Source organism: Hermetia illucens, chromosome 7 (genome assembly GCF_905115235.1).
Source record: "Hermetia illucens chromosome 7, iHerIll2.2.curated.20191125, whole genome shotgun sequence".
Classification (NCBI taxonomy): domain Eukaryota; kingdom Metazoa; phylum Arthropoda; class Insecta; order Diptera; family Stratiomyidae; genus Hermetia; species Hermetia illucens.
Window position 1 is genome coordinate 4,349,105 of NC_051855.1, and position 19,131 is coordinate 4,368,235.

General features: G+C 40.6%; 2 protein-coding genes across 2 annotated transcripts; both read right to left on the reverse strand.

Moving 5' to 3' along the window:
- Positions 1-3,092: 3,092 nt before the first annotated feature.
- LOC119660937 (UBX domain-containing protein 7) lies at positions 3,093-5,666 on the reverse strand. Its single transcript, XM_038069936.1, has 5 exons — positions 5,296-5,666; positions 4,518-5,239; positions 4,253-4,450; positions 3,823-4,195; positions 3,093-3,754 (listed from the first exon to the last, which is right to left on the reverse strand). Exons 1-5 carry the CDS (start codon positions 5,339-5,341, stop codon positions 3,507-3,509), a joined length of 1,587 nt encoding a protein of 528 aa, XP_037925864.1. The 5' UTR covers positions 5,342-5,666; the 3' UTR covers positions 3,093-3,506.
- An 8,283-nt stretch (positions 5,667-13,949) lies between these two features.
- LOC119660978 (PRA1 family protein 2) lies at positions 13,950-15,062 on the reverse strand. Its single transcript, XM_038070060.1, has 2 exons — positions 14,406-15,062; positions 13,950-14,311 (listed from the first exon to the last, which is right to left on the reverse strand). Exons 1-2 carry the CDS (start codon positions 14,830-14,832, stop codon positions 14,172-14,174), a joined length of 567 nt encoding a protein of 188 aa, XP_037925988.1. The 5' UTR covers positions 14,833-15,062; the 3' UTR covers positions 13,950-14,171.
- Between the last annotated feature and the right edge of the window lie 4,069 nt (positions 15,063-19,131).

Here is a 19,131-nt window from a genome sequence, read left to right on the forward strand (position 1 = left end):
ATACTGTACTATATCACAAAATAAGTTCATATATTTGGCAGATATTGACTAAGTTATAGTTACTGAAGGTATTTAAGCCTTATATGATAATATATAGTGATTTTTGTATTATATTATTGAATCAGAATCAGCGATGTTTGTAATCCTAAATCTGATATACGCAGTGTATCTTCTTAATTCAGGTAAGGACAGGTTCCTTGAACTGAAAAGATAACTACGAATAATGGACCCTCTTTGTTTTGATATCTGAAAAACAATTTGGAACAATTTTGGGACGAATATATTGGCGTATTTGTGATCGAAATTTGACGCTTTATTTAACATACTTAGAATTATCTGATTTAAGTCAAATATGCGCCGTTTTGGTCGCAAACTTGTTGCCATTTAGAAGGCAATTTTATTATCCCCCCTTATAAACCCCCCCCCCCCCCAACCCCTCCTTATTTGCAGAAAGCTCAGACAGCCAGTTTTCGCAAGCCTCTTTTGAGGCCAACTTAGTAGCACCAAGAGCGTTTTGCATGGACCGAAACAGATGGTAATCACCTGGTGCCAGATCCGAACTATACGATGGGTGCGATAGGACATCCCATCCGAGCTCCCGTAGTTTCTGGCTGGTCATGAAAAATGTGTGAGGCCGAGCGTTGTCCTGGTGGAACACAACACTATTCCTATTGACCAATTCTGGCCGCTTCTGGACAATCGCCTGTTTCAAACGGTCGAGTTGCTCACAGTAGATGACCGAATTGAGGGTCTGGCCATAGTTGAGTAGCTCATAGTGGATGATTCCCTTCCAATCCAACCAAACACACAGTAAAACCTTCCTGGCCGTTAATCCGGGCTTGGCGATGGTTTGGATCGGATCGCCGCGCTTCGACCACTATATTTTTCGCTGGAGGTTATCGTACGTAATCCACTTTTCATGACCAGTCATCATCCGCTTCAAAAATGGGTCGAATTCGTTTCGTTTCAGCAGTCCATCGCAGGTGTTGATTCGGTCCAAGAGATTTTTTTTGCGTCAATTCGTGTTGCACACAAACATCCAGCTTTTTTGGAATCCAATGTTCTGCAAATGGTTGCAAACGGTTTTATGGTCTATACCCAGTTCCTGGCCAATCGAGCGAATGTTCAAATTCCGGTCTACTTGGATGATTTTGACGATTTTATCGGTTTCTACGACGATTGGCCTACCAGTACGGGGTGTGTCAGGTAGTAAAAACGTAAAATGTGACGAATTTCTTGCTTGGTGGACTCCATTTTTAACGCGTTATAACTTGAGACTGAAACGTGCGATCACAACACTGTCAAAGAGACACTTGTAGCACAGATTGTCTTCTTCAAATCACCGTATAGTCTGATGCGATAGCTACAACACAAGATATGTCGAAGTGTCGCCATCTATTGACAAAATACGACATTTCGAAAAATAGTTATCGTTCCGATGTTTGTAGTTCTTCTAAATAGAAATAAAACTAGATGGCTTTCTCCTACTACAACAACGACATTTCTTTTTCCCAACCCAATATTTTTTTTAAACATTGACGTTTGACAAGCTATAACTCAGACCATATTTCACCTACAAAAAAATGAAAGCTTCATTGTTTTCGGCATTTAATATGCTTTGTTTCTACTTAATATTGCAGATCGGCGTTAGATAACTTTTGTTTCTTATATCACCCTCTACAACCACCCCAAATTTTATCTCAATCGGTCTTACCAAAAAAATTCGAAGGTCAAACCCGATTTTCAGCCTTAATAACTGGACTTCTTCAGGTATGAAAGGTTTAGTTGGATATTTTGCGTAAGAATCGCTATTCTTTTAGTAATGTTTCATAAAAAAACACACGCTGTACACGCATGAAACTCTGTATGTCAACTAAATTTGCGAAAACTGAGCCATTTATTAGACAATCTTCTTTTATACGGTTAGAACCTAAAATATTTCTAAAATTGGAATGTTTTCTGGCCATCTTATACCTCCCTTTTTAAGGTTTTATGTAAAACAACATTTCATCGAAAATGGCTTCGTCAAATGATAGGATTCCTATTTTTGATGTTGGGTGGGGGAGTGGGGGCTCAAATTTACAATGGCTTGCGAAAACTGGCTGTCTGAGTTTTTGGAAAATAGGGGGGGGGGGGGGGATAATGAAGTTACCTTCTAAATGGTAACAAGTTTGCGAACAAAACGGCGCATATTTGACTTAAATCGGATAATTCTAAGTATGTTAAATAAAGGGTCAAATTTCGATCACAAATACGACATTTCTTTTTCCCCAACCCAATATATATATATTCGAAAGGCATTTTAGTTTAGTACGTGTCGTTTACTCGAAGAGAAAAGATATAAATGTTGCGCAGTTATTACTAACATAGTCGGGATATCTCCGTACCTGGATCGGTAATTGGCGTATTTTATATCCAAAACAATAGAAGAGGTGCCAACAGCTGAATTTTTGTGGAAGCATTTACAAAGCAAAACATCTTGTGTACTAATATGGGTGTAAAGGGTTTATAATCTATTTATTTATTTTTTATATGAAATTTAGCTAAAAATGATTACTTTATAAAAAACTATATCATTGGCCAAATGTGGGTGTGACTCACTTCTAAACGGTGAACGTACAGATGGTTTCCCGCTTTTTTCTGCAACATTTTTTATCATCAGGGTATATCGTTTACTATCAAAGATCCTTAAAACAACTACCAATGAAAGCTTTTATTACGCCAGCTCGCAATGCTGATGATTGAAGAGCAAGGTTCAAATCAACAGGTTATGCGAAATCAACGAAATTAGCGGTGGAAAGTTAAGAGGGCAAACCAATTACAGTAGAGGTTGCCGCTGCCAATCAACGTGACAGCACTGCCAGAAGGGTTGTAGTAGGATCATGCCTCATTTGCAGCAAGCAACTTATTCGCAAAAGATGGAACACAAGGAAGTATTGCGGTAAGTGTAAAAAAAATCGTTTTTGATGAATATGCGGCAAAAATGACTAAATGTTTAGAATGCAGTCAATAATGTGGAATAAATCTGCTTACTACAATGTAATAATATTTTGTAGCGACGATATTGTGAAATATAGTCACTCTTATAATAATTGTACTTACATAATATTTATTTACTTCTTTTTTGTCTACAAACACATTTGCTTTATGATAAAATACGTAAATACCATGAATGTTGTATACGGGTACCCCGCATGAATTTTGCATGCATTTCTTCAACATCAAAATTTTCTTAGTTAAAAAGAAAAGGAAAAAAATATTTAATGCATAATTTGATAGGAAATTGGTCCAAGATGGTTTTGGCCATTATTTCCAAGAATAAAAATAATTTAACAAGCTGTACGTTGATGGGTACCCGGGTGGTAACACAGGGACTAAAGTAAAAATGTTTACCGTTTCATTCATATTCTCATTTATTTCACTTCTAAAAATGAAGTTGCGATTTTTCATCTGAATATTTTTTTTTTGAGGGAAATTCTGGTTAACTCTACATAATAAATAGGTTTTCAATTATCGGGATGTAAGTGAAGAATAGCACGTGGATATAAATTGGCATCTGCTAATGATATATTTTCATCGAGTTCTAATATATTTTGTCGAGGAAATGCGCTAATGACTTTATATGCTTCTTTGGTATCTTCTGGGTATTTTGATTGCACATAAAGTTTGATAGCACGCAGTTTTGTTGTGGAAGGCCACTCGAATTGTGTCCTTTTACCATCTGGCAGCCTTAATTGTATTGTTGACACCGGATCTGAAAAGGAAAATACGATTTCGTCACTTATATATCATCAAAACACTGCATTTCATTTCAGAATTTACCTTGTTCACTGCCCAAATAATTTTGATAGGAGTCAATCTCTTCCTCAGAATCACTTAAAACGATAACGTCCTCATTTTCATTTTCGTCGCTCTCGTTATTCTCCCGATCCTGTTGGCTTTCTTCAAGCGAATTCTTTATAGCTAATGCGAGTTGATCTTCTTCAGAAAGCTCAGCAGCTGCTTTTTCCGGGACGTGATGCTCCTCTTCGCAACCATTGGATTCCGGAGATATTTGCTTTCTTGGTGTTGTTGAGATTTTCCGATCTTGAACCTGCACTGTAGACGATGACGATGAACAACTGCACTTGAGGACTGCAGATGAACGCGTTACTGTTGAAGTTGGCGTGGAACGCGATGGGCTTACTTTCTCAGGCTAAGAAGAAGCAAGATTATTTACTGTCGTTTGAATAATATTATGAACAGCTTTTACCTCGCTGTGCTCAGTGTCCAGTCTGTGAGAATTTGTTTCTAAATATTCACTGAGGTCAGCGGTGAACGTTTGCGATGTAACCACATCGAAAGCCTGTTTGTTTTCTCCAGTTCGTGGATCAATAATGCAAATATATGGAATAGTGTCTACTTTGTAAAATGTTTTAAATCGAAGACCTTCAGCATTATCTACTGATACCTTGGGGTGGAAAACGAAATTTACATGAAAGTCAATTCAATCAAAGTTCGAATCTTTTCTCTCTTACCTGCCATAAAACAAAATGTTTTTGCACCAACTCCTTCAATATTGGATCACTCCAAATATCACGATTGATTATTTGCGATTTGAACTCTGAATTATCTTGCAAATTGACGATAAGCCAACGATTTTGCAACGTTGCATAGTTCCGGACCGCATGAAACGTGCCCCAGAATAGTAATTCCACCGGTGGTCGGAATAGGTCTTCTAGGCGCGCCCGTTTTGCAATAGTTTGGGTAGATAAGCTTGCGTCCACTCCGTTAGCGGCCTGGTCGTAGCCCTCTCGACTGTAGCCAGCCGCCGAACCAATGCCACTAACTCCCCGATTGGCGAAAACGCTACCAATCGCTGTCATCCCTCCACCATCCAGGTATGTGTTCAATTGTTCTTCCTGGATCTCAGCCTCCCGGGCGAAATTCCGCAAAGGACACACGGAGAAGGCAGGTGCTCGCCGTTTCCGGAAACGAAAATTGTCATCCTCAGGCATTACCAACTGCTCCTTTCTCGATGGGATCGGAGCACGTACATAATCTTCACCGGGTTCAACGGGAATAATGGGCGTCCTACTAACCCCGTGATTATTAGAGCTTGGACCACTCCTACTTCCATCCGCGGTAGAAGTGTTTCGTAGCTCATGTTCGTTAGAAGTTTCTAGGTGGTAATTGATTGCCTGTTCGAGATTGGAATTATGCATTTCCAGCAGACTCTGAGCCGCTGCTTGGTCCAGTCCTGCAATTGATATGATTTTTACAATCCGAAATTAACACAATTTCTATGCTACTTGCCTGTAATCTCCATGAGCTGCGCAACATCCTCAGACTGATCGGACATACCCGCTACACAACGTTTAACAAGACGGAATAATTTTCCAAGAAAAGGTGGGTAGAATCACCCGACGTGTTTAGGTCTGGTTTCGAGGATTCTGGGAAAAAAAAACAATTCGCTAAAAAACACCTTTCGATCACATATACACGTTAATTGTGATGTCGCTGTATGTGGCCTGTTGCAATGAAACGTGACTGGAGGAATATTATACTGCTCCTCTGTGTGATCAAGCCTAATAACACTTCGAGAACCTTAACTCAATCAAAAACCAAACTTGGTGGCTAGACCCGTTTAGACAACTGTCACTTCAACACTTCCATCATTCCGCTCCAATAGTTGCGTTGCGCTGGGCGCCTGCGAGGCTCGCACTCTCTCGGTCCATGCCGTTCTGTTTGTTTGCGAGGGTGGATGCGCACTTGCAAATGATGCGGGTTTATGGGCATCCAGAGCGTTTAACTGTCATGGCATGTTCCAAATGCTTTTAGCTAATTGCAACAGGAAATTTCAAGTTGAGATTCCTTGAAATTACAGACACTTCTATGATTTCGTCTCTTGCGGAACTAGATAGTCCAAATTCTTATTTAAAACTTTTATCATTGATAACAGAAAGTGTCAAATTGACACTTTGACGACGACGACCCGGTAGGGGAGTTTGGTCGTGGCGAGCTAAAAACCATCCAAACAAATTGGCGTTACTATGACGACCGGGTCTAAATGCGAGCCGAGTTCCGTCGATTCCATGCATAAAAATTGAATTCAAGCCAGAAGTATGTGCACTCTTAGGGGTATTTAATTTTCTGATTTTCATAAAGTAAGATATGCACCCTCGTCCATTGTCCGCATACAATATCACCGCATTGCAGGGTTTATGGATTAGATGTAGCAAATTAGTGGCCAGTTAAGGCTTTATGACTAAAATCGTATTCTACTTTTTAAATGCCCAAAATCTATCCAACGAAATTCTTTGAAATTTTCACTACTTATTCAGAGCATATTTCTACGGTCCGCAAACTAGGATAATTGCGATTCATTCAGTAGTTTTTTTTTCATTGAAGAAGCCTTAAAAAAACAGAAAAATTCACAAAAAAAAGTTTAACAATGCACCAAAAATTTAGCTTTAGATATTTTTTAGTAACCCTAGTTTGTGGACTGGAGTTAAATCTGGACGTTAAAAAGCCATTTACATTTTTTCTTTAAAATGATCACAGCGCCATCTAGCGTGACAGCAGAAAAACACCTTTTTTGGAGATAGGTGTATAAATTGCTCTGTATTTTAATAACAGGCTATGCGATCGGGTTGGAAAAATTATAATGCACGCCCAAGATGTTAGTAAATCTATGGTGAAAAATTCGTGTTTGTATCTTTATCCAGTTCTTCACAAAAAAATTCTAAAAAAAGGGGAAAAAAACGGCTTTCACACGGAATAACCTCCTTAAAGTTTCTCCCACTGTATGGGAATTTACCCAGTGAATTATATTCAACTGAATTCCACTTTCGCTGAATCTTTTTTCTTTCACTCAATATTTAGCTCTCCGGTGCGGATGGTAGAATCTTAATGAAAGTGGGGTGATGCTGATTTGTAGTTTCGAAACGTGCTGTCTTCGCGTGTTGCTCGTTATTAATCAAGGAATATTCAGGAATTTTGAGCGATCTTGCAATTTTGGTTGATAGAGCTAGTGAAGCGGAGAAACTGAAAAAGCTGCGAGATCGTGTACCGTCCTGATATTCCTAAAAATGAAGGATTGTGGTCCCTGGAATGTTTTAAGAACCGTAGAATGAATACGGATAGATTTAATTTTTTATTGAGTTTATTTAAAAGTGCTCGCTTGACGAATTCGGCAACAACATTAATTTCAAACAAAACAGAGTCATCTATGGGGATTATTAAAAATTCAAGGCACATCCTGGATTCCGTAATAGCAAAGGCGTAATCTTAAAGCCCGCCTACCACGCTTAGTTCGGCCTGTCAGTTATAGCGCCCACAGACGACGAACCAAGTTGGTAAACATGCTTCCGGTTACAGTGCGGTTGCACGTCTGTGGAGAAATTCTCCATACAAAATCAGGTTACGGCAACGGTTACAAGAACATCAAAATGTTTTGATATTTTGAAAAGCTTCCGAACGACTTCATTGCGTTGCAAATGCTTGAGACGTTCAATCATATGATGATTGATATTGATTGATTTGATATTATATGATTATATGATAAGTTTTACGAATAAATAAATATAAATGTAATGAAATGGAAATATGAGTTTTCTAAATATATTTATTTATTGTGCTTCTGTGTTGGCACGTACCTACTGACTATATATTTGACTCTTTCCTATTTATACTAATAATATCCTGCCTTAGGCTCACTCTTACAAATTAGTGCATTTAATGTAATTTGTTGCTTGCAAATTTCTTAATTACATTGGCATAAAAACTCTTCCAGTTCTTATTGCCTACGGCTATCATTATCTAGAAAGCCATTGTTGTCGCACCGTCGTATGTTGTATGTGGTGTTCTTTGATATAACAGCAGAAGGCATTGAAGCATATGTTCGGAAAGTATTGAAGAAAGATGTCAGATTTGATGATCCTTTACAGGATACAGATTTATATCTTTATGAACAATTGTTGCAATATTTTTTTTTGTCTAAATGTAGAATAACAATACATTAGTCCCACTTCCACAAAAAAGGTGGAAAATTCTCATTGAAAAAAAAATAAATATTTCTATTTTTCTCATGACTGATTTCAAGCTCAATTATCACTATTCTGTTACATTAAAGAGAAGAAATTAGTCATGTGCAGATGATAACTGACTACCAAAAAGGCGAAGATTTAAGCGTATCGAAAGTGATCTAAGAGACCCCGGAGACAAGTTAAAATAAATTAGGAAGATTGTCTTCGGTCACTTGAGACGTTAAACTCCAACATATAATTTAAACGTTGCTCCATTTTTTTTTCAGTTTCCAACATCCATTTACGAGTATGTTCACTATATTTTTTATTCAGTCATTTATATAAAAATATCACCACACATTCTTTTCTCAATGGCTTAAATCTCTTATGTTTCAATTACTATCCACATCTTAAGTATTAGACCGATATATTACACTCAGAGCTCGCTTATTACCGTGCCATGTTCTCGCAATCGTTTCAATTTTTACAAAGAAATGTCTAATACCTCCGCGCACGCATATTGGTCACAGAAACTCCCAAAGGGAGCCTCTGGAACTTTTTACCTATATCAAAACAAGCACCCTGTAAATTCAAATGCACATAAATTACTTCTTCTTCCTTATGATTTCCAGAATTAAATGATTCCCCAGTTGTCACAAACTATAAGATGAGGACCGGGGTTCATAATAACAATAATAATAATCGTTGGCGCAACAATCCATATTGGATCAGGGCCTTGAAGTACGTTAGAGCACTTAATTCAAGATCGTAACGGTACCCTACAGTACACTGTACGAGGCATTGTGGTCAGCATTGGATTCGTCCGAAATTATCACCCTAATTTGGGTCAGGTACTCATTCACAGCAGAGTCGACTCAGCTGATTCGGTCACGATAACAAATTCCTCTGCCACCAATGAGATTTGAACCGTGATCTTCCGCTACGACAGCCCAGGACTCTGACCACTTGAGTCATCCGGACATCGGGGTTCATGGTTCTCAAATATTATCTCCTTGTCAGGACAGAGATTTTATCACGTGCCTGGACTCAGTAGTAAACAAAACTAAACGCACCCAGGGTAAATTACTTTATTATTATTATTCTGTTAAGGGAAAGTCGCACCGTGTCCTTAAAGAACTATTGTGCTCCTTTTGCTGGTTAAAGTGTATCTATTAATCATAGCATCTCAAGCAAGCTTATAACCGTCAGGAATTTTAGTATATTCCGTACTTCCAGATCTTTCAACTTTGCATCTGGTATTAAGTGTTCTCTCAGATGCCTCGAGCTACTTTGTGCAAGTGCCGGACACTGTCCTAGGACGTGTATAGAGGTTTCATCACACTCCGCACAAAATCTGCAGGCAGTGTCCGTAGATATGCCTAGCTTCTCTAGGTGATAGTTTAGCGGAATCCCACTATGATTCGGATGTTCTTTTTGATGGGCTGGGGGTGCATGGGTTCGTATCCCCCAAAAAGCACCCTGGAATGCTCCATACCTGGTAGGCCTGCCCAGTATAGTTCCCTCAACCGTTCCTCTTCATTTCTTAGAGTCGTAGCCATGAAACCCCGATCCCACAGAAGTGTTCTGGCCCGTGTAAAGGAGTCCCTGCTACCTTCTTGGCTGGTTCGTTCGCTGTCTCGTTGCCTTTCAGCCCAGTATGGCCTGGAACCCAAAATATCCAGACCTTGTTGGACGAGCCAAACGTATTCGGTCTCTGAAGGCATTCCCATACCAGTTTACAGTTTGGAGTTCACCTGGTTGGACCTAATTGCCTTGATCGCTGCTTAGCTGTCGGTGAGAATAGCAATGTTCATCCCCCTGTAGTTCCTTTGGAGATTAAAGGAGGCACATCTGTCTATGGCGTATATTTTCGCCTGGAATATGCTAGTGTACATATCCATTGGTTCCAAGTGCATTTTCCTTGGATCAATGACACCGGGACCTGTTGTCAGGGATCCGCCAGTGCACCAAGTAATCAGTTGCTGGTTTAAGCCGTATGTTCCTGCCACACTCTCCCAGTTAGTCTTGTTACTCCAACGTGTTTCAAGCTTCTTGTCAAAGTGAAATCTCGTTGACATGTTATCCCTTGGTATCAGTAATTCGGGATACCGCCTAAAAAGAATATTAATCTTCTTTCGGTTTAGGCAGCTCCCCGCCTCACTGACACTTCCGGCCATCCGGAATACTGCCCTCCGTGCCTGCATCTGTATGTGCAGGTGGAAAGGGGTTAATCCCAGAAGGACCTCCAGGGATGCCGTTGGGCATGTCCTCATTGCCCCACTGATACACAGCCAAGCCAGTGTTTGGAGTTTGTGTAATTTCCTGACTTGTGTGCTGAATTGGGTTCTTTCTGAACAGATTACCGCCCCATAGGTAATCATTGGCCTTATTATCGCGGCGTATATCCAAAGTAGTATCTTCGTGCTGCAATCCCACTTTTTCCTGCTCTACCTACACGTCATCAGAGCCCTCCTGGCTTTCCGACATGTGCCTTCCAGAGTAAATTTTGGTCTAGCGAAATTCCACAAATATTTGACCACTCGCCGCGTAGCTGAAGGAATCAACTCGGGATTAATCCTTCCCCGTCGGTCCCTATGCGCGCTAATTTTTTTTTGTGATTTTGTTCCCTCCCTTGTTAGGCCGTTTATCTTGCTCGGTGGTATTGACCCACCTCGAGACTTCACGTTTCTAATAGAGCAGTCTACCCCGGGTGTGTTGTTTGACTATTGAGGCAAAGCACATGAGAAAACCTCGCTGTCATGACAAGGAGGTAATATTATTGAATCGAGAACCCCGGACCACATCTCGCCAAACTGCTAGCATTCGGATTAGCAGCAGTACGGCCCATCCGATTCAATATTATATTATCTCGTGCAGTCGGTGTCCACGCCTGGCGAACCTGTTTGGGGAGTTTGGTTGGTTGACAGTCTTGGTGCCAATGTGATGCAACACCGTACTTTCTTCGTAACAAAAGCATTGCGATAGTTCTTTTAAATGGATAATATTTCGGTCCAAAAGTTGCAAAAACATTAGTTAGCATCAGCTTCCTTTCTTAATTCACTCTCAAGAGAACGGTACTGAGCATAATCCAAAAGAAGAAAGCCCCGAACTTGTAAACCCCGACTAGTACGAACAATTTCAAGAACTTTTAGAAATAATTGTCTTTATGTATGTATTTTTCGGTTTCTATAAACAGATTTTCAAAACCCCGAAAAGTCGCAATTCCGGGCTTTACTAATGATAAGTGCTGTGATCCTGAAATCCCCGTTGCAAGCAAGAGATCATCATCAACGGCGCATAACCGGTATTCGATCTAGGCCTGGCTTAATAAGGAACTCCAGACATCCCGGTTTTGCGCCGAAGTCCACAAATTCGATACCCCTAAAAGCTGTCTGGCGTCCTGACCTACGCCATCGCTCCATCTTAGGCAAGGTCTGCTTCGTCTTCTTTTTCTACCATAGATATTGCCCTTATAGACTTTCTCGGTGGGATCATCCTCATCCATACGGATTAAGTGACCCGCCCACCGTAACCTATTGAGCCGGGTTTTATCCACAACCTGACGGTCATGGTATCGCTCATAGATTTCGTCGTTATGTAAGCTACGGAATCGTCCATCCTCATGTAGGGGGCCAAAAATTCTTCGGGGGATTCTTCTCTCCAACGCGGCCAATTTTTCTTGCTAAGAACCCAAGTTTCCGAGGAATACATGAGGACTGGCAAGATCATAGTCCAGTACAGTAAGAGCTTTGACCCTATGGTGAGACGTTTCGAGCGGAACAATCTTTGTAAGCTGAAATAGGCTCTGTTGGCTGACAACAACAGTGCGCGGATTTCATCATTGTAGTTGTTATCGGTTGTGATTTTCGACCCTAGATAGGAGAAATTGTAAACGGTCTCAAAGTTGTATTCTCCTATCCTTATTCTTCTTCGTGTTTGACCAGTGCGGTTTGATGTTGTTGGTTGATTCGTCTTCGGTGCTGACGTTGCCACCATATATTTTATCTTGCCTTCATTGATGTGCAGCCCAAGATCTCGCGCTGATAGCCGCCTGCTCGATCTGGATGAAGGCAGTTTGTACATCTCGGGTGGTTCTTCCCATGATGTCGATATCGTCAGCATAGGCCAGTAGTTGGGTGGACTTGAAGAGGATCTACCTCTTGCATTTACATCAGCATCACGGATCACTTTCTCGAGGGCCAGGTTAAAGAGGACGAATGATAGCGCATCCCCTTGTCGTAGACCGTTGTTGATGTCGAATGGTCTTGAGAGTGATCCTGCTGCTTTTATCTGGCCTCGCACATTGGTCAGGGTCAGTCTAGTCAGTCTTATTAATTTCGTCGGGATACCGAATTCTCTCATGACCGTGTACAGTTTTACCCTGGCTATGCTATCATAGGCGGCTTTGAAGTCGATGAACAGATGGTGCAACTGTTGTCCATATTCCAACAGTTTTTCCATCGCTTGCCGCAGAGAAAAAATCTGATCTGTTGCTGATTTGCCTGGAGTGAAGCCTCTTTGGTATGGGCCAATGATGTTCTGGGCATATGGGGCTATCCGGCCTAGCAAGATAGTGGATAGTGGTTATTGCGGCATCCATTTTCCTCTTATAGGTGTCGCGGAGGGTTGTGTTGTGGATGGCTTCAGTGTTCACTCTCACCTGATTGTCAGAGGGGATTCTAGGCGGTATTGTTATTCGAGCTCGGAGCACCATGCCAACGAGATAGTGATCCGAGTCTATATTGGCCCCCCCTATATGTTCTGACATTCATCAAGGCTGAGAGGTGGCGGCGTTCGATCAACACGTGGTCAATTTGGTTGAAAGTGGTCCCGTCTGGAGAGGCCCACGTATGTTTGTGGACCGCTTTCCGCGCAAACCAGGTACTTCCAACAACCATTTCGTGTGACCTTGCTAATTGAATAATCCGCAGTCCGTTATCATTTGTTTTTTCGTGTAAGCTATGGGAGCCAATATATTGCCTGAATACGGGCTCCTTCCCTACTTGGCTGTTAAAATCCCCAAGTATGATTTTGATATCATATTTGGGACAGGCTTCGAGGGTTCGTTCTACCGCCTCGTAGAAAGTATCCTTTTCCGACTCTGCAGTCTCCTCTGTAGGAGCGTGAACGTTTATGAGGCTTATATTTCTAAACTTGCCTCGCAAGCGCAGAGTGCATAGCCGTTCGCTTATGTTTCCAAAGCCGATAACAGCAGGTTTCATTTTTTGGCTGACTAAGAAACCTACTCCGAGCACATGGTTTACTGGATGACCGCTATAATATATGGTGTAGTGGCTCTTCTCCAGGAAACCGGTCCCTGTCCATCGCATCTCTTGCAACGCTGTTATATCAGCCCTATATTGGGACAGGGTATCGGCTAGCTGCTCGTCAGCTTCATCTCTGTACAGGGAGCGCACGTTCCATGAGAAAATGCGCAAATCGTTATTCCGTGTTCGTTGCCGGGTCCGTCGTTTTAAAATCCGTCCTGTCCGAGGCTCCTGTTGTGGCTTCGTAACAAGTTGTTTTCCGTGTAGGGTTGTCAGCCTTACCCAACCCCCAACCTGGAGGACCAGTTCGTACAATTTGTCCCGTTTTTAGGCGCGGGAGACTCACCTTCATCCTTCTCCGTCTGCAGCTTTCCGTTAAGAAAAAGCTCCCAGCGGTCACCACGTGGAGGTAGAGATAGGGTTTGGTAGTAGAGCTCCATCGTGGGTACCAGTCCACGTTTCGCCCTGGGACCTATACTACCCTTTGACCATTTGCACTTAGGAATATTATTCCACCAGAATTCGTAGGAATCTCCTTTTGCGACCAATTTGGAATACCTTCAGTATAAGTCGAGGAATACAAATACGTGGAACTCCGGGGTTATAATAAATTTATCAAAGTTTCGTGTTAATGTCAGCAGGCTCAACTGTTTCCGAATAATTTGAGTGCCACTAATATACAGAGAGACAATTTTAATAGAGTTGACTTAACACAAAATTATAACAATGGTAGGAGCATAAATGTCTAAGCTCACTTCTTATCAAAGATAATTTCCCGCATAGAGCAATCGCAACATAAACGTGCAACTTACCGCGATTTGCTAGCAGAAAAGGATAAGTAAATAAGTCTTTATTCATTGAGCAAACAAGAGATAAATTGAATTAGTCAACTACGGGGTTAGTTCAAAATATTCTCCACGGTGATATTCATTGCATCCAGGAACATTCCCATGGGTGTCGATGGGGTGAACGTTTCCAGCACATTGAACCCTTTATTCCGAATATTTCGCAGACGCAGGGACGAATGGACAAACGTAACTGAAAGTTAAAACCAAATAAATTAGTAAAAGTTCTACTAAAGCCTCGATATTGAATATTAATAGGTTTCTTTCCGGGAAAAATAAATGCCCACCTGCAAACGGCAATAGCAGGGTGAACGCCGACAACAGTAAGGCGTCGTACCACAGCAACAGAACATATCCTACAAATAAACTTCCACCTAGATAGTACCACCGATTATATGTGCTCCTTTCCGGGAAGAATTTAACAAGAACAACAATCAACAAAGCCTTGACGAGAATCCCACAGAATATTTTCGCAGGATACAGTAGAGCCATCAGGACGTAGACTGCGATGAAACACAGAAGATAATTGGTTTGGTAGTAAAGGAGGTTCTTCACAACCCGGTTGCCCCATTTCTCCAAATCTCGCAGGTTGGGCAGTTGGAAGCGCGCTGAGCCCAGCAGGAAATCATCAAGACTCCTTAGAGGAGGCAGCTGCAAATTAGGATTTGCAGCTGCCGGATTGAACGAGGACGACGACGACGCGGATGATGTCATACTTTTCTAATTCACTGGCACGCACGATGAATGCACAAAAAATTAGGCAATATTTTGCCAGAAATGACCGAATAATCTCACTAGAACCACCACCAGGGTTCTCGCTCCAAGTTAGTAAGCCGTCTTATTACCCAGTTTATGACTGATGATTCAAAGCTCGGCTAAAACAAGCAAGTTCATGCAGAGTGCAACTGCTGTTCACCGTTCACGTCATGATTATTTACGCGCTGCTTATAAGAGTTTAGTCTAAAGTACAATGAAGGAAAATGTGCGTGCGTGCGCGGTGAGAGCTGCCACACGAATTTCATACAATTAAACGCCACTAAAAGTGACACATCTCAGGCTTAAATTAATTTTTTCTGAATGGAAGCGACGGAATTAATGCAAGTAACATTAATAATTGGCACTTGTAACTCAAATAGTGCCTTACGCAGTTTTGAAAATGAATTCATTAAAGTTCTAGAAGTAGCCGTCCGAAATGGAAAGCGGTAATATGCAATGTGGTGGCGCTTTTCGTTTTGGACTGTTACTTTTGAATGTAATTAATTTGAATGAATTCGTTTTGAAAACTGCGGATTATTAGTGTCACTTGCATTAGTCGCGTCGCTTCCATTCAAAATGGAGGCATGTGTTCTCTTAGTGTCATTGAATTGTATGAATTTCATAACATAAAATATAGGCTGATGCATAAACTTGAAGATTATCTGCAATACCGTGACACTGTGCACGGACAATCGATTTGCGTACATATTTTTTGTTATATTATAATTATAAATGGAAGCTACGGAACTAGTGCAAGTGACATTAATAATTAGCACCTGCGATGCAAATAGTGTTTTTCACAGTTCTCAAAATCAGTGATTCAAATTAATTACATTCAACAATAACAGTCGAGACCGAAAAGCGCCACCATATTGCAACTGACGCAATAAACCATTATCCGTCACGCCTTGTACAAGTTCAATTTTCCGAGCTTCTTTGGGTGCTGCATTGCGCTTCGGACTTCTTGTATGTTGCCTTAGACAAGTCCGTGCAATGAACTTCATTTGACAGCTATCTCGCTACGCACGCGCTCAGTTACTCCACTCTCGTGTTTGGTCCTAAAGTCACTAAAGGGGGGTGAATGTAGCGGGCTAAAAACACGTACGTTTTCGACTATAACCACCAGAACGACGTTTCCATCATCGATAAGTTTTTGGAAAGAGATCCCTCTTCTTGATTGTCAATCGACATGGTCTTACGTGTTAAATCTCCTTGTTAAATAAATGATTAATTATTTGTGATCGTCGTGTTTGATTTTTATGGAAGGTGGTTACGACAGCTGTCCTCGCACCGGCGAATGATATATCTATAAAGGTTCTTACACTAAAGCCATCTTGTGGTACCTGACTGTAAGTGAGTTGGGAGGTTCGGCTACTTTCCGTTGTGGTTTGTACTCAATAGATAACGAAAGCTTTATGGGGTTTGAGTGATTTTAATGCAGAAAGCTTTCCTTGGCTTCTACTTCATGCTTAAAAATTCTGTTTGATTTAAGTGTAGTCGAAGGGGGCTTTGAAACACGGAATACAGTTATAATGAATAAATGTAGGTGGGTCTTTTATATTTTGTTTATCAAACTATCATAAAAATTGTTTCCCCAAATTTTGCTGTGCTTGTTTAGGTAAATAACCATAACATCGGTGTACGAAATACAGATGCAAGTGTTCAAGAACGTGTGGAATGTGTTTGTTTTTACAAGAGTGTAACCTACAGTCCCTGGGATGCAATGCAAAGAAAATTAATGAAAAAGGCGATTAACAAAAAAAAATCTCTATTTTCGTAGGTTAAATTGAAATCCGAACGGAGTTAAAAAATCCTAATAATGATATTAAAAACTCAACAAAAATATGAAAGGGGGATGTAAATTTTTATTTCATTTCATTTTATTATTGGTGTGAAATATCAAATGAAGGGTCTCAATTAGTACTTTCCGAAATTGATTTAAATTCTAATATTCGGTGATACATGCGGGAGTTGGGGCTCAAAATGTGTGCCCCGAAAAGTATAACAGCTCTCGTCTGCAGAACTCATCTAGCTGAAAAAACAAATCTGGAAAAATTTATGATAATGCATTTGTATAAAATCCCGTTATCCCCCTTGATAAGCGAAATCTTCATGAAAAGCATAGAAGAAGAAATTGAAAAAACCGGGCATCATGCCAAAATTTTGGGCACGCTACGTAGACGACATTTTGGTTATAATCCCAAATGGAGCCATCGAGAAAACCCTGGAAGCAATAAATAACATACACTGCAACATAACTTTCGCAATGAAAAAGGAAGAGGACCAACGGATAGCGTTTTTGGACCTAGCAATAATAAGAAAATTGGGCATAAATTGGGCATCATCTAAATTGCCCGGAGGGTCCGGATAACTGAATGGTTAGAGCACAAGGCTGTCGTACGGAAAGTCGCGGTTCAAATCTTACTGGTGACAGTGGAATTTGTATCGTGATTTGACGTCGGATACCAGTCGACTCAGCTGTGAATGAGTACCTGAGTCAAATCAGGGTAATAATCTCGGGCGAGCGCAATGCTGACCACATTGTCTCCTACAGTCTACTGTAGTGTACCGTTACGGTCTTGAATGAAGTGCTCTAACACACTTCAAGGCCCTGATCCAACATGGATTGTTGCGCCAACGATTATTATTAATAATAAGAACCAACAATAAACTCGAGTTTGACATATACAGAAAGAAAACTCACACGCAGCGAACCATATCAAGGACATCGAAACACATATACGGGCAGAAAATGGCGGCTTACTATAGTATGATACATCGGCTGCTAGTGACACCACTGACAGAAGAGCGATTCAAAAAAGAAATAACTTACATAAAAGACAGAGCGGTGAAAAACGTATACAGTAGGGGGGAAATAGACAACATATTACGTAAAAAGCAAAATTGAATAAAAAGGGACCAACTCACAACACTTTACAAACAACAAAAAAGGGATAATACTCCTATCAGAGCGAGCATTACATTTTCATCGCTAACGGACAAAATAAGGAATACGCTCTCAAAACACAACATCGAAACAGTAAGCACAAGCGCTAACAGACAACTGAGGACTAAGCTAGGTTCAATCAAAGATAAATTGAAACAAGTCGGGAAACCGGAAGCTAGACGCTTCAGGTATGAAAGGTTTTGTGTATTTCCTTTATAAAGAGATTTGAGTGTGCATTTGTCCCATTAGCATGTAGCACGTAAAATATGCATATATTATGTGAAAATAGTCACTTTCAAGTGATATTGACATTCGTAGTCTTGAATTTGCAGAGGAGCGACAGTTTTGACCTAGTTTAACTTTGTTAGTAATAGTGCGATTTTCACCAAATTCGGCAGGATCATGCTCCATACCGTAACCTACATTGTTGCAAATTGTTGCAATTTTGTGATTGGGTTGGGTAGTTTCTGAGAATGGGTTCGTTAAAGAAATGACCACTTTCAACTCTCCGCACTCCCCACCTTTTTAAGTCAAAACTAAGACTGGCTTCGAAAAGTACTAACCAAGGCCTTTAATTTTATACCCCGCACGACAATATTTGATGAAAAAAAAATTTACACCCCTCTTTTTCATGTATGGGGACCCCCTCTTAAATTCAACGTAAAAGGATGTAGCTCACTATATGCGTGAGCGTTCAAAGTTCCCACCTTTCTACCAAATTTGGTGTCAATCGCTATAACCGTTTCCGAGAAAACTGCGTGTGACGGACAGACAGACAGACAGTAAACCGATTTTAATAAGGTTTTGTGTTTCGATATAAATAAGGGTAGCTTAAGATAAACTAACTAATTAGGTACTAGCAGTGAGGAAGGAGGCACGTGGTCTCCGAATCGATCGGATGCGGGGAAAAAATAAAAATATTTACAGGATAAGGAAAAAAACTTAATTCTCTTTTTTCAACTTAAAATCTAGGCATCAAAATACATCTTATTTCGATTTCTGCTCAATTAAAGTGACCGGTAGCATATTACAATCTAAGACAAGTATGACGTCATGATCATATAAAGTGAACTCATATGATTTTTAGCTATGTACGAATCGAGAAACGTGCATATGACATTTATCACACAAGATGAATACAAAACCTTTATACCTAAAGCGTCCAATTTCTGGTGTTCGACGTTATATAAAAGACTGGCTGAACCCGGCGGATGTGTTGTGGTATATTTGCAAAAATTGTGTATTGAAGAATTAAATAAATCAGCTGATGCTTGCCTTTGTATTTCGTTCCCACGTACTCGAGAAGAGCG

Bases quoted from the DNA above. Each gene is read 5' to 3' on its own strand.
- LOC119660937 (XM_038069936.1), bottom strand. From the start codon at position 5,341: ATGTCCGATCAGTCTGAGGATGTTGCGCAGCTCATGGAGATTACAG. The intron at 5,240-5,295 runs GCAAGTAGCATA...TATCAATTGCAG, and splicing joins GCAGCTCATGGAGATTACAG to GACTGGACCAAGCAGCGGCT. The intron at 3,755-3,822 runs GTAAATTCTGAA...TTTCCTTTTCAG, and splicing joins TTATTTGGGCAGTGAACAAG to ATCCGGTGTCAACAATACAA.
- LOC119660978 (XM_038070060.1), bottom strand. From the start codon at position 14,832: ATGACATCATCCGCGTCGTCGTCGTCCTCGTTCAATCCGGCAGCTGCA. The intron at 14,312-14,405 runs GTGGGCATTTAT...TTTAACTTTCAG, and splicing joins CCTGCTATTGCCGTTTGCAG to TTACGTTTGTCCATTCGTCC.